This window comes from Monodelphis domestica, chromosome 1 (assembly GCF_027887165.1).
Source record: "Monodelphis domestica isolate mMonDom1 chromosome 1, mMonDom1.pri, whole genome shotgun sequence".
Taxonomy (NCBI): domain Eukaryota; kingdom Metazoa; phylum Chordata; class Mammalia; order Didelphimorphia; family Didelphidae; genus Monodelphis; species Monodelphis domestica.
The window spans coordinates 325,779,724-325,801,370 of record NC_077227.1 but is presented as its reverse complement, the minus strand read 5'-3'; the positions used below and the strand labels follow the sequence as shown (position 1 = coordinate 325,801,370).

At 35.3% G+C, this 21,647-nt stretch overlaps 1 protein-coding gene across 22 annotated transcripts in view; it reads left to right on the top strand.

Annotated features, from left to right (window-relative positions):
- The window catches only part of EML1 (EMAP like 1), a 257,381-nt gene that overhangs the window by 199,839 nt on the left and 35,895 nt on the right, over positions 1-21,647 (top strand). For all 22 annotated transcript variants that reach the window (XM_056811279.1, XM_056811291.1, XM_056811293.1 and 19 more), the window contains 4 exons: positions 11,932-12,042; positions 12,350-12,445; positions 15,871-16,005; positions 19,949-20,048. In XM_056811279.1, coding sequence (XP_056667257.1) covers positions 11,932-12,042; positions 12,350-12,445; positions 15,871-16,005; positions 19,949-20,048 — 442 coding nt within the window. The remainder of the gene's footprint in view (positions 1-11,931; positions 12,043-12,349; positions 12,446-15,870; positions 16,006-19,948; positions 20,049-21,647) is intronic.

Sequence of the window (21,647 nt, the reverse complement as noted above, 5' to 3'; positions counted from 1 at the left end):
GGAAAGGCCAGAGAATCATATTATTCTGCCTGGGGAGGCCCTTTCCAATTCCTGCAAAATATGACAGATGCTGATTCAACCCAACTAAAGAAAAGAACAGGCTAAGGGAGGAATTGGGGACAAATCCAGCTCAAACTACTCCTTTCTTCCCCCCCCCCCCACCCCACAAGAGATTACTTAGAACAGGGATTGAGGCTGGAGAAATTATATAAATCCTCCTGATGCGGAAAAGGGTGAAAGCATTTTGCAGTCCGGCCCCAGAGATGTATCCTCTTTTGGTGGAGAGGAGTCAGAAAGGGAATGATAAAAGAGGGAAAAAGCTAAAATGTCAAATACTTTGAAAGGAAGAAATTCCATTAAAAATTTAAAGCAGGGGCAATTAGGTGGTTCAGTGGATAGAGAGCCTATTCTAGAATGGTTCAAAAGAGAAACAAAATCTGCAAGAAAAGAAATTGAGGAGGAAAAAATGTCAGAATTTATACCTTTCACAGCAGGCATAATTAGCAGATTAGAAAAAAATTGGATCCATAGGAGCTACTTTCTTCAATTAAGTGAACAAGAAAACAACTCATTTGTATTATAAACATAACAAAGTGGAAAAAAGGAAGAAAAGGCAGTAAACCACTGACCTCAAAGACAGGCTGTGCAGAAACAACCTAAGGATTCCAAAATTTTAGAAGAACTTGGCAGATTAAAAAACCTGAATACTGTAATTCCACAAATAATACAAGAAAATTACCAAGAACTTCTGAATGTGGAAAAGAAAGTTCTAATCCAAAGAATTCACAGATCTCCTACAGGAAGGAAAACAAACAAACCTTATACTTCAACCTTTAAGACATACAGTGGTTCAATGTAATAATTCCAACTACAAACCACAAATTATGCAAGAAACCAAAAAACTTTTAAATACAAATGAGAGAAAATTTGAATAGCCTAAAATCATTCTTCACTTACTAGAAACCCCAGAAAGGAATAATATATTCTGAAAAGCAAAGGAAATAAAGATGTAAATCAAAATTAATTTAAAAAAAAAGACTAAGCTCAATCTTCAGCCTAAAAAGGGTGGAGTTCAACAAAGAAAAGCATTTGAACAAGCTGAAAAAAAATATGAGCTGAATATTCAAGTTGTAAACACATTCAAATGACAGAAACACAAGAAAGATAAATTATATTTACCAAGAAAAGTATAAATAATGAAATAATTATAAAGAGCTACAAGACTACCTTTTTTTAAAAAGAAAGACTAATCTTTTAAAAAATTAAAATTCAAAAAAGGAAAGAAAATAAAAAGCAAGTAGAATATAAGAAATAGAAATAAAAGTAGTGAAGCAGCATCATGTACTAAATCCCACAGTCCCCAAAGGTAAATTAACAAACATTTTATTAAGCACCTACTATGTTGCTAAGTGCCAGAAATAGAAATACAAAAAAAGAGTCAAGTCTAATCAGAAAAGAATGATATCTGATGGGAGAAAACACAGAACACGAAAGGAATCTGAAAATGAGGAAAGAAGAGGACTGGAAGTCCAGTCTACAGAATGAGAAATGAAGAGATTGCTGACCTTGTAACCCTCTTGAAATGGAATCTTTGGGTAGAGTTTTTGCTCCACTCTCTAGCCTTCCAGGAAGAAGGACAGAAGGTAGTAAGGGTACTGAAATATGAGTACCAAAACTGATACAATCTTACAGAATGACAAATTTTTCATGATGAGGTTTCCTTAGGGTATGGAGTCTAGTGCAAGGAGTACAAGCTAATGGCAAATCAAATCAGAATATTTTGTGGGACATAATGGCAGAGTGGGAGGATGTATAAATGTGGAGAGGGGAGATGGAAGAGAGAACTTAATATATCCTTCTTAAGTCTATGAGTGAACATTGAAGGGCTAATAACCCCTATATACTCATTGAGAACAAGTTACAGGAGAATGAGAGGAGTTGAAAAAGGGATGGATTAAAGCTAGAGAAATATGAGGGATGTCTCAACCAAATGTGAGAGCGGTTCCCAGTGAAAAGCAAGTACCCTCATGGGGGAAGAGATATATGACTGCCATGGGAGATGAAGGGCTTATAATGAATTTAATCTGTAGTTGTTGGTACACAGGGATACCACCCTCTTTCAGTGTTGTAACTCCACGTATATAATATGTGCCTTCAGAGAAAAAGAAATTGGAACTCCTAGAAGCAACTGGCACATAGAAGGGTGAAAAAGACATGGACCCAGAAATGAGATGGCATGGTTAACGGAAAAGAGACTGATCATGACAAGGGTACAGGTAGCATTAAACTACATGATTTGGTAGATAGTAATTTCTACGGAGCACTACTATCCACATTAGTTCTTTCATGAACTCATTCTTATAAAAATGAAACAACTGAAGAAAAAAGACAACAAGTAAGATTTATAAAGGCAATAACAGGAATTGGTTAAAAGAAGGAGCTCAGATCTCATACATAAGACCTTTTACTATGTAAGGAACAAAAAAAAAAGGTTAAAGAACAAATAAATATGTAAATCATGAATTGGAATAAAAGCTCAGAATAGGTAGAAAAAGAAGAGAATTAATGAAGACAACAAAGCAGAGAAAATAGAAGTTAGAAGGGAAGATAGGAGGAGGGACTACCCCCTTAGGGAAAAGAAGTTATGAAATAAATAAGCAAATAAAAGAAAAAAATTAAAAATTGAAGTTGAAAGAAAGAGTTGACAATTGAGGTGGAGGGGAAGAATATTCTGTGGGTACAGAATTATATCAAATTAGCTTAAGCAAAATGAATCATAGGAACAAAGTAAAGACTTAAAAAAACATAAGGGAACAAAAAAAGCTTTTAAATGAAAGCATTATAAAGACAAAAAAGGAAAGTATAACTCTCACTCTTACAATTTAAAATATGAATGGATTAGGCAATCCAGTAAAATGAAAGTGACAGATTGGATGAAAAATAAAAATCTACAGTCTGCTTCTGACAAGAAACACATCTAAGGGGGCAGCTGGGTGGCTTAGTGGATTGAGAGTCAGGCCTAGAGACGAAGAGGTCCTAGGTTCAAATGTGACCTCAGACACTTCCCAGCTGTGTGACCCTGGGCAAGTCACTTAACCCTCATTGCCTAGCCCTTACCTCTCTTCTGCCTTGGAGCCATTACACAGTATTGACTCCAAGACGGAAGATAAGGGTTAAAAAAAAAAGAAAAGAAACACATCCAAGAAGCAAAGACATACATAGGATTAAAATTAAGGTCTAGAACAAATTAAATGTTAATCCGGTGAATTTTAAAAAGCAAAAATTTCTGTGAATCTATTAGAAAATAATTTAAATTCACAGTATCAACATGGTCAAATAAAGAAATTGCATTATTCTTAAAGGAACCATATACAATAAATAATTGATATAAAACTTATATTTTCCAAATGACATAGTATCTAAATAAGGGAAAATTGCAAATTTGCATAGTGTAAAAAAGAAATAGATGATAATAGGAGACATATTTCTCAGATCTAGACAAATCTAAACTTTTTTTTAAGATTTAACATTAAGGATGCATTAGCCCATTGGAATTACTTGTCAGCTCCAGAAGTGGGGGAGATAAGAGGGGTAGGAAAGATCATGAATCATGTAACCATGGAAAAAATATTCTAAATAAATAAACTTTAAAAAATTTTGGGAAGGTGGTAGAACACCCCCACAAACAACCAAAAATAACTCCACAGAATCAATAACAGGTGTCAGGAGAGAAGCTGGACAGCCAAGGGCAACTAGAGAGAAAGGTTTCTGACTTCCTTGGCTTCTGTACTACTGCTACAGGCCTTGGGGTAAAAACAAAGTAAACAGAGTAGAATCCACAAGGTAGTCCCTGGAGGCAAGATTGGCAACTTCATTTCTGTTTGCTGAACACAAGAGCTTTCATCCCTGAGGATACCACTAGAACCCACAAACAGAGGGCCCTGGGAGCAATTATGGCTGCTGAAAACATGGCTCTGGAGACCTCTGCTGACCCACACCTGGGGCTAAAAGAGTGGACACCACAGAGTCTCTGGACACCAGACCCTAATGACAGGAATTCAAGCCTTTTTGCTAACAAAGGAGGGATTTTGGAGGTTCCAGGAAGGTAGACTAGATACCTGTTCTATTCCAGGCTACAGTAGTAAGAGAGGAGGTATGAGAAAGGAGTGCACTTTGTTGAGTATGGTTGCTGAGAGACTGGGGCCCCATCAGCTATGGTCACTCCTAGGAGAGAGTAGTCCCTAGTTGCTGCCACAGGGGAAGGAGGAATGGATGCTTTCATTTGCAGTGACAGAACTGCCTGTGGACTCTAGTTGAAGTACCTAAGGTCAATCATGACCTGGGATTGGAGTGGGGTACTAGAAGAACATCTAACCTGAACTATAAACACTAGAATAACTAAATAGGACCCAGGAAAAAACAAGCACGTGCACACACATACACACATACACACACACACACCCTGAAACCTGAGGTAGCATATCTCAACACACTGAGAACCCTGGGCCTCCAGCAAAAAGTTAATCATTAAGTCTATTGACTTGGCCACTACGATTTTGAAAATAAATAAAAATGGGCAAAAAAGCTATAATAGTGGGGGGGGGTGAGAGAGAAGAGAGGGAGAGAATGGAGTCTTCCTTCCTTGAGGAAGCAAAGGAGGAAGAACCCAACTATTGATAGATGTTATGGTTACAGAGAAGCCCTTGCCTCAAACTCGGAAGACAGTGAAGTTTAGAAACACCTACTTCAGAAATAGCAAAGAAATACAATAAATAGCCACAAGGTCAAAAAGAGCTTTTGGAAGAGTTTTAAAAGAACAAAAAAATCAAATGAGAGAGACTGAGGAAAAACTAGGGAAAAAATAATAAGCAATGCAAGAAATCAAGAAAATTATGAAAGATCTAAATAGAAAAAGAATAAAAAAAACTCATGGAAGAAAACTGTTATGGACTGGGAAGCAGCTGGTGGCTGTGGATTGAGAGTCAGATCCAGAGATGAGCGGTCCTGGGTTCAAATCTGGACTCAGACACTTCCTAGCTGTGTGACCCTGGGCAAGTCACTTAACTCCCATTGCCTAGCCCTTACCACTCTTCTGCCTTAGAACCAATACTCAGTATTGACTCTAAGATGGAAGGGAAACGTTTAAAAAGAAAAAAGAACTAGGACTAGAACAAGGAGAAGCTAATGATTTTCTAAAACAAGAAATAATAGAGCAAAACCAAAAAATGAAATAATAGAATATGAAACATCTTGTCACAAAGATAACTGACTTGGAAAATAAACCAAAGAAAATATAAGAGTAATTAGACCCCCAGAAAGTTGAGATAAAAAAAAAATAGAGTTTAGGTACCATAATCCAAGAAATCATTAAGGAAAACTTCCCAGAAATTCTAGAATCAGATTATAATATAGAAAATTAAAGAATCCACCAATCCTCATCTCAAAGAAACCCAAATATGAAACTACACAGGCATATCATTGTTAAGTTCCCAGGTTAAAGAGAAAACACTATAAGCAGCAAGGAAAAAAAATTTTTCATAGTTTGGAGCTACAGTCAGAGCGACTAGACTTGACTTGGCACTTGTAACATTAAAAGAACAAACCCCATTGGACACAGCCTTTCATAAAGCAAAACAAAGAAAACAAAAACTGGGCTTACAACAAAGAATAACATGCAGCAGAGATTTGCATAATTATAAGAGGTTAAAAATGGATATTTTATGATTTAATGGAGTTTAAACTATTTCTGGGTTAAAAACCCAGAACTCAGCAGAAAATTTGGTCTATAATAAACATATAAAAGTAATTCAAGGGGGGCAGCTGGGTGACTCAGTGGATTGAAAGCCAGACCCAGAGACAAAAGGTCTTGGGTTCAAATTTGGCCTTAGACACTTCCTAGCTATGTGATCCTGGGCAAGTCACTTGACCCCCATTGCCTAGCCCTTATCACTTCCACCTCTGAACCAATACACAGTATTGATTCTAAGAAGGAAGATATGGGTTTAAAATAAAGTAATTAAAGACTAATCATAAGCAGCCCAAAAGGTCAAATTGTTTGATTCTTGTATGGGAAAATATCATCTGTGACCCCTAGGAATGACATCGTTGCCTGGGTATTTTGGAAAGGTACGCTTTGAAAGGGTGTACTTGAGGTCAAGAGGAATGGAATGGAATGAGCCAAAATAGTAGTGGAATAGACCAGGAAGAGGTAGGGTGGAATGGATATCTCATGTGGAGGAGGAATGAGTAGAGGAACTGCCACAGAGAAGGTAAAGGGAGGAACTACCACAGAGAAGGTAGAGAGAGGGCTGTTAGTTCTAGAACCCAACTTTCATCAGACCTGGGATAAGTGGTAAAAAAAAAAATTAATGTATAGAGAAAGAGAAGGAAGGAGGATGGGATAAGGGAGGAACTCTGAGATTCCCTTGGAGTACTGAGGGAATGAGAGAAGAAAGGGTGGATGGAAAAGAGGACAAAGGGGATAAGAAAAGGGAGGGAAGGGAAGAATAACTAGAGGGGAGTACGTATGAAGAGGTAATGGGATAAGATGAGGGGATAAGGGATGGACTCTTAGGACAAGATAGAGAGATTTTTATAATTAAACTTATGAAGAAGTAGAATGGCATGGTTTGGGGGGATAAGGAAGGGATTTTTGGAAAGGTAGGCTGATTTGGAACTAGGAGGGCAAGGAGAAAGGATAAGGAAGGATCTTTGGGAAGGGGTGTGAATTGGAAAGGTTAAAGTAAATTTGTCATCTGAGGAGAGATGACAGAAAGGAAGAGGGGAACAAACAGAATAGCTGGAAAAGCTAGTAACTATAACATTTAATGTAAAATAGGATGAATTTACCCATTGAATTAAAGAAAATGGATAGCAAAAAGGATAAAAAAAAAACCCTGGACCTGACAATGTGAAGGTAAAGGACTGGAACAGAATTAAATACGAACTATGATTCAGCTGATCCAGAGAAGGCAAGGGTAACAGTTATGATATCTGACAGAGTAGGGACTAAAATGGATATAAGAAAGAAGTTAAGGAGATTCATGGAACCTTAGATAAGTTAAATATGACCGTTTTCTGGAAAATGCCCACATACCTGTATTAAGTTAATTGTAGATCTAAGCCTGAGTATACATATAATCCAAACATAGTTTCTGGTGGAATAACAATGGTTTAAGAGCATAAATATTCTGCAATATTACTTTAACACTCATCATACTATGGAGGTATTCCTGCATTCCTTAGGGACTGGGCATTGGAACAAAAGTTCCACTGGGTATGACCAAGATGGAAAGACTTGGTTTTGGAAAGAGTATGGTCCCAGAAACAGAATGTGTCTGCTGCCTAACTCTAGCTAAGTATGGTCCTGGTAATGTGTATTAAATGGGAATAAGACAGGTTGAGTTAATTAGATTAAATGCTGATAGGAACATGGAGAAACAGGCCTAATATTACATTGCTAGAAAAATTGTGAATTGTTTTTGAGAAAATGAGATCTCCTTCTCATTTTTCATATATTTCCATATATGCTAAAAGTTGTAAAGTTGTTCATGCTTATTGACCTAGGAATCCCATTATGAAGATTAGGCCCTAATGGAATTAAGAGAGTAAAAAGCTGTTGTGTGTGTATGAAAATATTCATGAAAGCTTCCTTTGTAATGACAATAACACAAATACAGGGACTGGGAGAAATGGCATGAGAAAGAGTCAAAATTAAGACTTTTTAAGTGGATAAGATAGAATTGAACAAAGTGTTGAAGAATATAGAGCTAAAAGAATTTTTTATATCTTCTAGATGCAGTCAGGTGCATTTTGGCAGAATATTTTCACAAAAATTTTGCAGAAAAGGAAGAATAGACCTAATATTTCTTTCATTACCTTTCTTGGGAAAGAATGTCTAAGATTTCCCTCCCAAGTTTTTGAATTTCCTTTTCTTATATACCTTAGGAATAGATCTTTCAGTAGCAACAAACTCATCTATGTACAATTGACCTAAGAAACCTGTTGGTTTCCTCTCTGCTTCAGTTCATTTCCATTTCCTTATAAAGCATGTCTAGGACTATAATTTAAAAAGTGAAATTTTGTGGCTTCACTGTCATTAACAAATAAGTCTGTTATAAAAATCATCATACATTGTTTCAAATGTTCATCTGTTGTCTTCCTTCCACTTAAATCCTTAAATGTTCCTAAGATGTCTGTTTAGCTCAGTTTCTTATCAAATTCTTAATTAACTTGTTTTGTTCCAGTGCTTCTTGCTACTTTATGAGGTAACATTACTTATAAAATGCTGCCATTGTCCTCAAAGATTTTAGAAGAAATTTCTATTCCAAATTAGAAGTATCCTTGACAAAAGTCTGAGAAGGAGTCATTCAGGCTCTTGCAGGTGATGATCAATAGCAGATCACACCATTTGTCACACAGCGTATTGAAAAGTAAAGAGAATACAAAGCATGATAGCTTTTCATACAGTAGAGGATAGCTATCATGCCCTCCCCCAAAGTCTTCTCTACTAGAAAATAAACAACTCTAGTTCTTTTAACAAATCTTCATATGACCTGACCTCATGACCCTTCATTATACTAGTTACCATCATCCAAATTCTCTCCATCTTGTTAATTGTATTTCCTATTATGTGGTGCCCAGAAGTGAACACAGTACTTCAGGTATGGTCTGACCAAGTCTAAGTGAAGTGGGATCATCACATCAGTTCCAGGATTTTTTATTGGGATTAGACCTAATTAGCATTTTTCTTTGAGGCTTTTGTTGTAGCTATTTTCATATTGTTGTCTTTTTGAGGTTATGTCTTGGTTTTCCCTGCCACCATAATAGTTTTTTTTTTTGGTTAAGTTCTTTTCTATCCTATCTTTTGACTTTGAACTTTGTTTTAGTTTTACTTGTGACTTAATTTTACTGTTTACTTGTGACTGGGGAGGCACAGTTCCAAGCTTCAAGCTTTATTATACTGGTATTTTCAGAGCAAGTTCTATGGGTTCTGCAATTTTTGCAATGCTTCTAAGTGGTATAATCTGGGGGGAGGTGTGGTCACTGCTCTCTTGGTCTTTACCAGTGAAGACCTCCTACTCCCCTATTGCCATAAGCATTAGAACTCTTGGCCCTAGGACAACAGCCATGTCCCCTGCTCTCCTGCATCCACAAGTGTTAGTGTTCTTCTTGATTCTGAAACTGTTGCCATGTCCCCTACTCCCTTGTAACCAACCACAGCAATCCTCTCTGCCCTGGAACTTCATTCCCAAACTGCATCTTGGTAATAGGGTTCCTAGCTTCCCCAATACCAGCAAATGATCCTCTAATCTCTGACTAGTTGTCTAATTCCCTTTACTGTCTCTGGGCTTAGAGCTTTTGACACTACTGTTACTGATACTGTCATAGTGATCCCAGTTGCCTCCAAGGCCCACTGTTGGTACTGATGCCACATGTGCTCTGGAGTGGCTCCCACACCAATGTCACAGACCTCTCTTAACCAACTTCCCAAATTATCTTAAAAAATGTGTGAAGTGTTGTTTTAAAGTTGTTTGGAGTAGAATATTAAGAGAGTTTAGCTGATTTGCTGCCTCTAATATACCATCTTAGTTCCATCCTCCTGTTGTTTTTTTTTTTGGTTTATTTGTTTGTTTTTGTTCCTTCCTTTCGAATCCAAAGATCTTGTCAGGAAAAAAAAAGGCAAAGTAAAAGTTGAATTGTTCTGACTTTCCCCTAATCATCCATTATCATTTTCCCATCCTTCCCTTTTGAAACCATCCTATCTCTTCTTTCATCACTCCTTTTTTCCTGATAATGGCTAAAAGTCTTGGAACTTCAGTTTTTGAAGGATTAAATTTGTGGATTATCCAAAGGGCAATGGAAAAGTATATGGTGGACCCAAATAATCTGCAACACATTACCCATATTTATTCATACAAGAGAAGCATTGTTAAAGATGTCATCAGAGAAAATGTATTCCTATTAAAAAAACAAACAAAAAAACAAAGCTGATTGTATAGAAGGGGTGAGCCCACATGCTCCCTTAGTATTCATACAGTAGCAAGATAGCAAGACATGTATAATAAGGGTCCCCAAAATGTTGAGTAAACCCCCTTGGATAGGTTTTACTGGGGAATATGGACAGGAAAAGCACAGGCTGAGATAGTATAGATGGGTTGTAATCTGCACAGTTGGAGGAAGTATCTCTATTACTCATACCATAAATCCATCAAAGTATGAGAATTATTGCAATTTTTCTATTCTTTCCAATATAGCTTAAAATAACTATTAAAACCTATAGAATTAAATTTAAAAACAATCTGAGCAGAACTAAAGCTGGTTTCTAGTGGTATTTATTTATAACTGCTATATTTGCAGTATGTGATCTAATAATTCTTTTCAAACAAAATTCTTTTTAAGATTTTTATTTTTGTGACCTGAGTCATATCAAAATTAATTTTGAAATCTTTATAAAGATAATGTATTTTCATTTAGTAAATATTTGAAAAATAGTTTAATAAACACAAAATTGAAAAAAATCTACTTTTGTTGTTCCTTAGTGGCTTGCATTTGAGGTAACATGTGCAATGGAAGCCAAATTTCTATGATGTATAGCATCATGGAGTCATAGAATTAGAGTTGAAAGATCTATCTTAAATCTTAGAGATCATATAGTCTAATCACTTGATTTTTCAAATGAACTCATAGAGGTTAAGTTGCTTGTTCAAAGTTACATAGGTGGGAAGCTGCAGAACCTGGATTTGAACCCAGATACTCTCCAAATCTATTTCTCTTTCCCCTGCACATAACTGCATAAATTTGTTAGAGTATTCACAACATGGACAAGTTAAATCATATTGCAAATATACATTGCCTTAAAAAAATAGGTCACCCTCTAGCGGAATAAAAGTATATTTTGTTCTGTCAGTGAAAGCTCTATATATAATACTTATAATGTTCACTAAGTAATATTTTTAATACCTAATCAATATAATGATAATTCATTTCATTACTGGTTTAATAGATCTTTTAGTTTAATTCGCCAGTCCACACTTGACTGACAAAAAAAAAAACTTCATGTCTTAGTAAATGGTTTCATGAATATCTGTCACTAGACGTTTAGTGGTGAGTCCCCGCATTTCATAGTTGATCTTCGTGTGATTGATACAGACTGTTGTCCAAACCAAATTTAAAGACTTTCTAGTTTGTTAGGCCTGTAGAACTTGTTTCCTCTGACATAACAATCCTAAAACCTATTTGTAACCTTTTGTCTCACAAGGACCTATCAAAGTAGGATTTTAGGGGGGAAATGCTAATACAGATAACCTGGGGAAAAGCTGATTGGTTTAGGATTAATAATAAATAGAACTTTTAGTTTAATAATGATGAATTGCTTCTGGGTTTTAAAAAGGCTCAAGAATGCTAAGCCTTTCATAAACATGATTGGATATGATGATGATGATGAACTTCACTATGCTCACTAACAATATGATGCTTAAGAGAATACAATACATATAAGACTTGATTTTCATTGTATTATTAATTTTAAGATTCTATGATCTATATGTAAAAATCTATTTATATCCTTAGATTCTAATAGCAAACATCAAATTTAAAAATTAGGTAAAGGTCACCTAAAATTAACCAGCATCATAGTATAATGAGGATCATAGAATCATTATTTAGAGCTAGAATTCATAAATTATAAATTATATGACATAGTCTTTTGCTTTATAAAAAATAAATAAACCATATTTGGTAATAGCCTCAGGAAATAATGAGTGTTTGATTTGTCCTATATTCAAAAGGCAGATTTAAAATATCTTAATAAATAGATCATTTTATCATGGATGACATTGCTGCTCAAATGGTCTTTTAGTTCCTTCAATTTAATGAAAAATATGGATAAATCTGTCATGAATTGGCATATCTATATTTTTGCTTTAACAGCAACTACCCCCACATGTACGCATCTGGGATTCTGTCACGTTGAATACACTACATGTCATTGGAATGGGATTTTTTGACCGGGCAGTCACCTGTATTGCTTTCTCTAAATCTGTGAGTACAAGGGTAATTGAAATTGAGCTAATAAATGTTTAATTCCCTGGCCTGAACTTAATTCTACTGTAGTGTTAAACATTTATGTGTAAATATAAATACAGGCTACTTTGCTTTTTAAGGAAGGCTGCTAATATGAATTGAAACTATTTTTTATACATTTTTCCATTGCAATACAATTTTATGGATATGACCTATAGACTCAAAATTAATAATGAATTTAAGATTAGGAAACTTTTTATTAAAAGTAAAGCATTTAGTCTATTTTATGTTTGTTTGAATTTTTCTTTCATTAACTGTTTTTCAGAATGGAGGAAGTAATCTTTGTTCAGTAGATGACTCCAATGATCATGTGCTTTCAGTGTGGGATTGGCAGAAAGAAGAAAAACTGGCAGATGTCAAGGTTTTATTCCCAAATCATTCATTAATTCATTTGTTTATTTGTTTGTACTAGAAAATTATTCCTCATACTTGGTGCCAACTCATCAGATCTGGTTTCTTTTAAACTTAATCCCTGGTTCAAATTTATCTATAGGGGGAAGCTGGGTAGCTTAGTGTATTGAGAGTCAAGCCTAGAGACAGGAGGTCCTAGGTTCAAATATGGCCTCAGACACTTCCTATCGTGTGACCCTGGGCAAGTCACTTGACCCACAATGCCTAGCCCTTACCACTCTTCTGCTTTGGAATCAAGATTCCAAGAGGGAAGGTAAGGGTTTAAAAAAAATTTTTTTTTATCTATGTCTGACAATGAGCTATTTATTGTCCTAGTTATTCAGAGACATCTTGGAGTTATTGTTGCTGCCTTTTTCTCTCTCTAGTTTCATTTAATTATATGTACACACACACATATATTTTCCTCAACTACATGGACAATATCTGATAAAAATGTCCTTGACAATATTCCTCATTTTTTCCTATCTAATTATAGATAGGCTTGGGGGGATGATGTGATGGTCTGAGGGCTAAGAGCTCTGAGAGCTCCCTCCCCTTGCTGATTCAGTTGGCCCTTATAAGGCTCATAGTTTAAAGACTTGCCTCTGGTTTAGATGTAAGCTTTTGATCTCACTGTGTACTTTATCCAATCAGGCACACCCTTGATTGTCCTGTCTTGGAGCTCCAACTTGAACTTTAGGCAAAAAGATCAGTACTCAGTGTATAGTACTATCATTCACCCCAAAGTGTCTTTGTCCCACGCCCAGACTATAGTTCCCTGGACTGGGGCTCTGGACTTCTCCACAGGTTTGAAATTTCAAGGGGTATGGGTTGGCTCTATTTGCTCAGGCAGGGTCTTAGGGTCTGGATGTTGGTTTGGGCATAGGTTCCCAAACCTTGGATGGTAGATGTGGGGTGGGAAGGTGTAGCTTGATCTTGAATTGCTCTTTCCTCCTTGCTATAGCCTCTTGTTGGGTCTGCTCTCTTCCCACCACAGTGCCCCAGTTGTTTGTTGCTTACTTTTTGTTTTTTTCTTTTCTTGAAAGTTGTTTCACACTAGCTCCTTGTTGGTTCTTTCACTCCTGTATTTGTTTTGTGGCACTATTTTAATCTTGGTTGGGGAGGATTCTCATGGTGGCACAGAGCTGCCAAGGATTACTCCACCATCTTGGCTCCACCCTTCACAATATTCCTAAAGAATCTCCCTTTTTTATTCCATTAGTGATTACTGACAGAATCACTGACAGAATAGAATATATGAAAAGAGCCTTCAGCATCTAGAAATGTCTGCTGGTTTGTCCTTCACCTAACTACAGCTTGCAGACTACATACCTAGCCCATGTGCTTTGCTGAAAGATCATAACCATCCTCTATATTGATTTCAATCCTACATTTCCATCAAGATGCGTCTTAATAAAAATTGTTCCTAATAAAAACCACTTCATAATAAGTTTTCAGTTTGCATTTATTTCTTTTGGGAATAACCTAAAATTCATAAATAATATCATGTAGTCTTTTACTTGATTATGTGTTTCATTATATTGTTCTCTTAAGTGCTTCATATCAGTATATTTTGTTTTCTCAATTATAAACTATCTGAGAACAAGAACTAGGGTTTGCCCTTTCCTACCTTTCCATCATTAAACTCTCAATACCTAGTATATAATAATTGATAATAGTTTTTCATCCTGTGACTACTGTTTAGCTTTAGACAGTTTTATAATTTAGGTTTAGACCATTTTATAATTTATTGCTTCAGTTTGTTGAGATAGTGTGATTTTTTTTTCTTAAAAAAAACGACTCCTGGGTTCAAATGTGGCCTCAGATATTTCCTAGCTATACACGTAACTTAACCCCAATTGCCTAGCCCTTGATACTCTTCTGTCATAAAAATGATACTGAGACAGAAGGAAAGGGATTTTTAATGACTATTAAATTTGTTTTTTGATAAGCCTTTTCCCTTTCTTATTCCTCTTAAAGCTCTAAAAATTGAGTTTGAGAATGTGAAGATATTTTAAATGAGGTTATAAAAGTAAAATTAAATAGAATTTTTAAAATATTTTTATTATCATACAAAAACCTGATTCTGTTAAAGTGTTTTGGATGAGCAGTATTTTTTCCACTAGCATTATGGGGGAGGATACAAAGAAAACATTCAAAATGCTTGGATAGCTAAATAGAAAACAAACAACAAAACTTTCTATTTGGGGATGGTTTTAATGCTGAAAGAAAGAGTGGGAGGAGCAGCTAGGTGGCTCAATGGATAGAGACCCAAGTCTAGAGACAGGAGGTCATGGGTTCAAATTTGGCCTCAGACACTTCCTAGCTGTGTGACCCTGAGCAAGTCGCTTAAACACCACCCCCCATTGCCTAATCCTTACTGCTCTTCTGCCTTAGAATCAATATTGATTCTAAGATGGAAGGTAAGGTTTGTTTTTTTAATACTGAAAGTTTTATTTTTAGTTATAGAAAATATTTTATTTAGAAAACAATTTTTTGCAGTTTATAGAAAGAAAGTAATTATTTATATTCCCTACAGATCAGCACATAATGTAAATAAGTGGATCCTAAATTTAGAATGAGAAGATCTGGTCCCAAAGCCTAGGTTGGTCACTTACTAGTTGATTATTCATATGATCATGGGCAAAGCATTTAATCTCTTTGCTATGAAGCTGAGTTAATAGTTCTGCTAACTAATTCACAGCTTTTTTATGAATAAAGTGCTTTATAAACCTTAATGTAATATGTAAATGTGAGCTATTATGGGGGAAGGATGTATTCTGGATCCATTATGATTTCATTTCAGCAGGGAAATATTCTTTCTAGAGCATCCTCCCTGTTCTGATGCAGATTGGCAAATCCTCTATAATTTAAGCCGAACAATTCATAAATGCCTAGTAGTCATGAACCCAAAGAAAAAGTTTTAATGAACATTCAGAAAGTCAAAATTTAGATTAAGAACCTTATTCCTTCTTAGAATACATTCTGAATGACCTATTTTAACTGAAAATAATATTGTGTGGTTTCATAAAATCCTAGATATAGAATTAGAAGGGATCTCAGAGGTGATTTAGTCCTGCACCCTCATTTTATAAATGAGAAAATCAAAGATCAGAGAAGTGAAGAGTTGTACCCAAATTTCACGTAGGTAATCAATGAGAAAGGCAGGATTTGAACCCAAGTTCTGTCTCCAAATCCAGTACCACTGTACCACATCATCATCAGTGTATTTTATTTCAATAGCTTATGACATATAATCAATTCAGTTAGATAAAATAATAGGAGGGAAAGGAATAATACCATTAATGGCTTGGTTTCACATCCTTAGTTCAAATTTATTATTTTATGTTTGGTATTTAATGCATGATGCATTCAGTTTTTACATTTTTCTTAAAGTGTTCTAACGAAGCTGTATTTGCTGCTGATTTCCATCCCACGGACACCAATATTATAGTTACATGTGGAAAATCACATCTTTACTTTTGGACATTAGAAAGCAACTCCCTTATTAAAAAACAAGGATTATTTGAGGTAAGGTTAAATTGCATCTTTTTGTTTTACACTTTAATTAAATGAAATGTACACTTAGCATTGTTTTAACTTTATCTTTCCTATCCAGTATTCTACAAGTATCCCAGATTCAGAATTCCCATAAGATTCATTCTCCTTTCCCCAAACCCAACTCTCTTCAGAATGTACCTATTGCTGTCAGTGACACCACTGTTTTATAGTCACCTAGAGTTAAAACCCTCATGTCACCCCGTACTTCTTGCACTTATGTATCTGATCAATTGTCAGATTTTTGACTTTTCTGTTTCTGCAAAGTTCCTCACACATCTCATCCTCACTGGTCACCCTCATCTACTCTCACCTGGACTATTCAAGGGCCTTCGGTTTTCCTCTCTCAAGCTTTATTCCACATTATCCACATTCTGCCAAAATGGATTTTCCTAAAACACAGTTCTGAATATGTCACTCTCCCTCCCCAATTCAATAAACTCTAGAGCAGCGGTTCTCAACCTCTCAATTTGTAGCAATGAGAATACATAATGCATATCAGGTATTTACATTCTGAATCATAACTGTAGCAAAATTAGTTTTGAAGTAGCCACCAAAATAATTTTTTGGTTTGGGGTCACTGCAACATGAGGAACTGTATTGCGGGGTCACAGCATTAGAAAGGTTGAGGACCACTGCTCTAGTAGTTCCCTAGGATCAAATGTAAACTTCCATTTGAGGTTCAAAGTGCTTTATAACCTGGTACTTTGTCTTTCTAAAATTTTTACAGATCACTCCACTACAAATTCTCTCAATTCAGCTATAATGGCTGCCATCTTTATTCCTCACACAGGAAGCTTCATCACTTTTTCCATACCTTTGTACTAACTGTCCTTCATGCCTGGAATACACTTTTTTTTTTACCTCCACCATTCAGAATTCCTGCCTTCTTTCAAGGCTTAGCTCAGACAGCACCTTACACCCAAAGACTTTCCTGATCCTGCTTCTAGAATGACTAGAGCATTTTCTACCCAAACTACCTTTTAGTCACTGCGTGTATAAATGTACCTACACATAAGGTACAAATATATATGTATGTACACATATGTATGTGTGTCTACATGCGTGAATGTTTGATGTAATGGGTGTGAATGTGTCTGCATGTGTGACTAAGTATATATAGTATATACACAGGCACCATTCCTCCTTCCCCCAACCCAGTGTAGGCTTCTCAAGGACAGAGACCCTTTCACTCTTATCCCTTTATCCCTAACAAGCTAAATATAATACTTGACAAATAGTAGGCATTTAGTTGATTGATTGATTGATTTTGTCTGTACTAATCCAATAAGTCAGTTCCAGTCCCCAAGAATCAATCATTTGACCTTTTCTAAATAGAGATTTGAGATTTTCATTAGTCCTACCACATTTGGATTTGAAGAGAGGGAAGTTCTAATTTGCTTTTCTATGTACAGGTAATATGATTACTAGTGAAGAAAAGAAAGTGATTTTGAACCCCTGTGTGGGGCAGCGAGGACCAGAGGCCTAGGAGAATGATTTATTATAGGTGATTATACTAGCATATTAAGTAAGAGGCCCTATAAAATTCCATGAACTAATAAATTATCTTGTGTACCTTTACAATGCTCTGAAATTAATTTTTCGCATTTCTACATGTTGAAATATTTCCCTTCTTAAGGCTCAGTTTAGGCATCTCTTCCTCCATGAAGCCTTCTCTGACTTCCCCCTATACCACTCATCCCTGCCAAAAGTAATTTCTCCTTTTCAGATTTTTATGGAGTATATTGTCTGGATTTCTTTTGTCCCCTTTGCTTTGCCTTATATCATATTTATTTACTTATACCATATAATATGTACATATGCTTCCAGGGTATATGTCACTATTCTTAGTAAAGTGCCTTGTTTCAGGCACTTAAAATTTTTTCTTAATTGAGAAAAATAAAATAAAATAAAAATTATGGGTAAAAAATAAGTACAAACTATTGTTAAATGATAATTCTTTCAAAAAGGACTCAAATTTAAGTCACATGATATTAAAGATTTTCTTAGCTTTGTGTTTGGGAGTCTAGATATAAATATAGGTCTGTAGTTTTTTTTAATTTGAAGGAGTTGCTTCTGGTGGTATTTGCCAATTTTGTTTTTTAATCTTTTAATAATCAGTACTTTAGAGTCATGGTCTTCCACCTCAAACCCATTCCCCAATGTATTTCAGTGATTTATAAGTTTAAATCAGAAATGTTGAATTCGTGGATGGCTTTTCCCAAACTGATTAAAATGTAATTTGGGAAATGTTTAACAAAGTAAATAAAAATACAGTATATGATAATGTCAATTTATGGTTTTCTAAATGAATCTGTGGCCACTTTTGTTGGATATTGACTACTGGATTAGATGACTAGAAAATGTTGGGATGTCATGGAGGGTTACTAATGAAAACAAAATTATTTCTTTTGGGTATTATTGGACTGGTGCTTGAGAGGAAACAAGGGGGTAGTAAGGAAGAGATTAGAATGGAGTAGAGATCAAAATAGAATGAAGAAAAAAAAACTTGGGCAAAATATAGACTGTTTCTGATCACTAGCTACCTAAGACCCATCAATGAGGGAGGAAAATGTTCAGCACAGTCACAGCAGAGAAAGTGGTCTAAGGACGGACCCCTGTTCAAAAACACCAGGGAGGGAATTTCTTGCTTTCATTGCTAGTCTCGCCCTCTGCCTCCATTCTTTTAAGGAGTTAAAAAAAAAGTATGTAATAGTATCTGCTTTTTAGAAAGTATCCCATAATTCCCTTCAAGTTCTCTCCTTCATGAAAAAGTCATTACCCATAGTTTATTAATTATAATATAGATACTACTACAGTGTGAAAATGATTGGATTATAAACCTATATTATAGACAGATTATAAATCCTGGGTTTAGATCTGGCCTTAGACACTTCCTAGCTGTGTGACCCAGGACAAGTTACTTAACCTCCATTGCCTAGCCTTTAATGTTCTTCTGCCTTGGAACAAGTGTACAATATTGATTCTAAAATGGAAGATAGGTGATTTTTAAAAAAATAATAGTAATAAGTTCACCATATAGTTAGAGTCCTCCATTGACCAATTGAAGAAATGTCTTAAATAAAACCTAAAAAAGTGAAATAAGAGGTTATGGTTCTGTATTCCAGTTTCTCAAGCTCGGTTAGAGTTCAGATCCTTTACTAGGAATCTGTTTTCTCTTTCTCATATTTCCCAGCTTCTGTCATCAAGTTTAGGATATTTTCTCACTTCAGAATATTTTAAAAAATAAAGATTCTTTCTATGATCTCTATGGTTTCAAAGTTGTTTCTCTCCACTCGTCTCTTTCCTAAATGTTCAGAAAAATTTAACTTCCTCCAAAAATATTCTTTCAAGTCCTGTTTTGGTTTTCCCAATTCTATCCAGATTTAATCTTGTCCTTCTCTTTAGATTTCTTCACTCACTATTTTCTTTCTTTAGTTATGTTGTTCACATGATTCTATTCCCATCTAATTCAATACTAACTTGTTTGTTCCCTTATTTTTTCTGTGATTATTAGATTGTTTTTTGACAGTTTAGCTCTCGCATTTCAAACTAACACTTGCAAACACAGGTAGAAGGGTTACTTATATTGATACCTATCAGGAAAATATAACAATAAAAAATAAAACTGCTTTTTAAAAGTATTTCAATAATTCTTTGAGAATCTGTAATTAAATTGGTCTAAATTTTCTCTTTAACTCTACCCAAGGTAAAAATCCCTCTATAATTTAGTGTCTGGTCTTTTATGTCACTGGGGCCAAAAAGTTTGTCACCTTATAGCCAACCAGGAAATATGTGCGTAATTTGTTAATTTAGTTTTCATAAAAAACTATGTGAAAATAATTTTATTATGAGATCAGTAACATACTAAAAGATAGTCTCTTAATTTAAAATATGTGCTAATATCACTCTGCAGAAACAAGAGAAGCCAAAGTTTGTCCTTTGTGTAACCTTTTCTGAAAATGGTGATACCATTACTGGTGATTCAAGTGGCAACATCCTAGTTTGGGGAAAAGGTAAGGAAAATCTTTTTTTTTTTAGAGAGAGAAAATTTTGTCTTTATATTTTTTTAAATGGCAATGTTAGTAATTCAATGAATTTTTAGAAGTATTCTAACAAAGTTCAGTTTGGCTTTAGTGAAGATTCTCTTCAAAATTTAGCAATAGCATTTGTTGTCAAATGCCAAATTAAGTGGAAGATTAAAAAGTATTGGGAGGCAGCAGGGCATAATGGATAAAAATCCAGTCCTGAAGTCAAGCAAACCTGAGTTCAAATATTGCCTCTAAAATCTACTGGCTTGTTACTCTGGGCTAGTCACTTAACTTCTCAGTACTCCAATCAGCTCTCTAAGACTACAAGTTGTAGAAAAGGTACTGATTGGCCTTGATAGAAGAAGTTCCTCCCCAGAGCTCCCTCTGTGGATGAAATCCCAAGTCTGTTTTTTTGTTTTTGTTTTTTAATTGAGTGCCATATAATTGGAATCATTAGAACTGTGGAAAGTTGGTGGATAAGACCTGTGACCAAGTTTTGGGTTGCCACTCAGTAGAATTGATGATTTAATTAGAGGCAAGGCAATTTAATGGATGTTTAGGCCAGCCTAAACACAAGAAAGACCTGAATTCAGGCCCTGCACTGACACTAGCTGTATGATGATGGGTAAAGACCTCTCAGTGCCCCTGGGCAACTCTTTATAACACAAAGTTATTAAAGCATTCATAAGATCATGGATTTATATCTGGAAGAGATATTCGTAAACATCAAGTCAATCCCCTCTTTATATAGTTAAAAAAACTGAGCCAGAGAAAAATTAAGCATTTTCCCAGGAATATGTAGCTATTAAGTGTCTGAGAAGGGATTTGAATTACTGAGCTACTTGAGAGGATAGTTTCTACACTAAACCAGAGATGACTAGTGATGCAATGGATTGAGATAGTAAGACCAGAGTCAAAATTTGGCCTTGGATACTTATTAGTATGGCACACTTAGTATGGGATCTTAGGCAAGTCACTTAACCTTTGTCTCAATTTCCTCAACTGTAAAATGAACATAACAGCATCTACGAGGCAGGATTGTTTTGAAGATCTAAAGAGGTAATATTCGTGAAAGTGTTTAGGGGAAGGTAGGTGGCTCAGTGGATATAGAGACCCCGGCCTAGAGATGAGAGGTCCTGGGTTTAAATCTTGCCTCAGATACATCCTAGCTGTGTGACCCTGGGCAAGTCACTTAATTCCCATTGCTAGCCCTTACCATTCTTCTGTGTTAAAACTGATACTTAGTATTGATTCTAAGACAGAAGGTAAAGGGTTTGTTTGGTTTTTAATTGCTTAACATAGTGCCTAAATGTTATAGAAATGCTTATTCTGTTCCCTTTCCTATTCCCCCTTCCCCACAAAAGAAATCACAGATCTGGACCAAATAGAAATCTTAAAATATTTACTCAAGAATTACAATGGACCTATAAAGAAATTGTTTTTAAATTTGTAGTTAAATGATTATTCAATTCAGTGAACATTTAGTAAGCATCTATTATGTGTAGTACACAGTTGTCAAATTTATATTGCATATGTTCCATATCCAGACCATAGTAAAGATAATATGCAATATGCTTTAGTTCT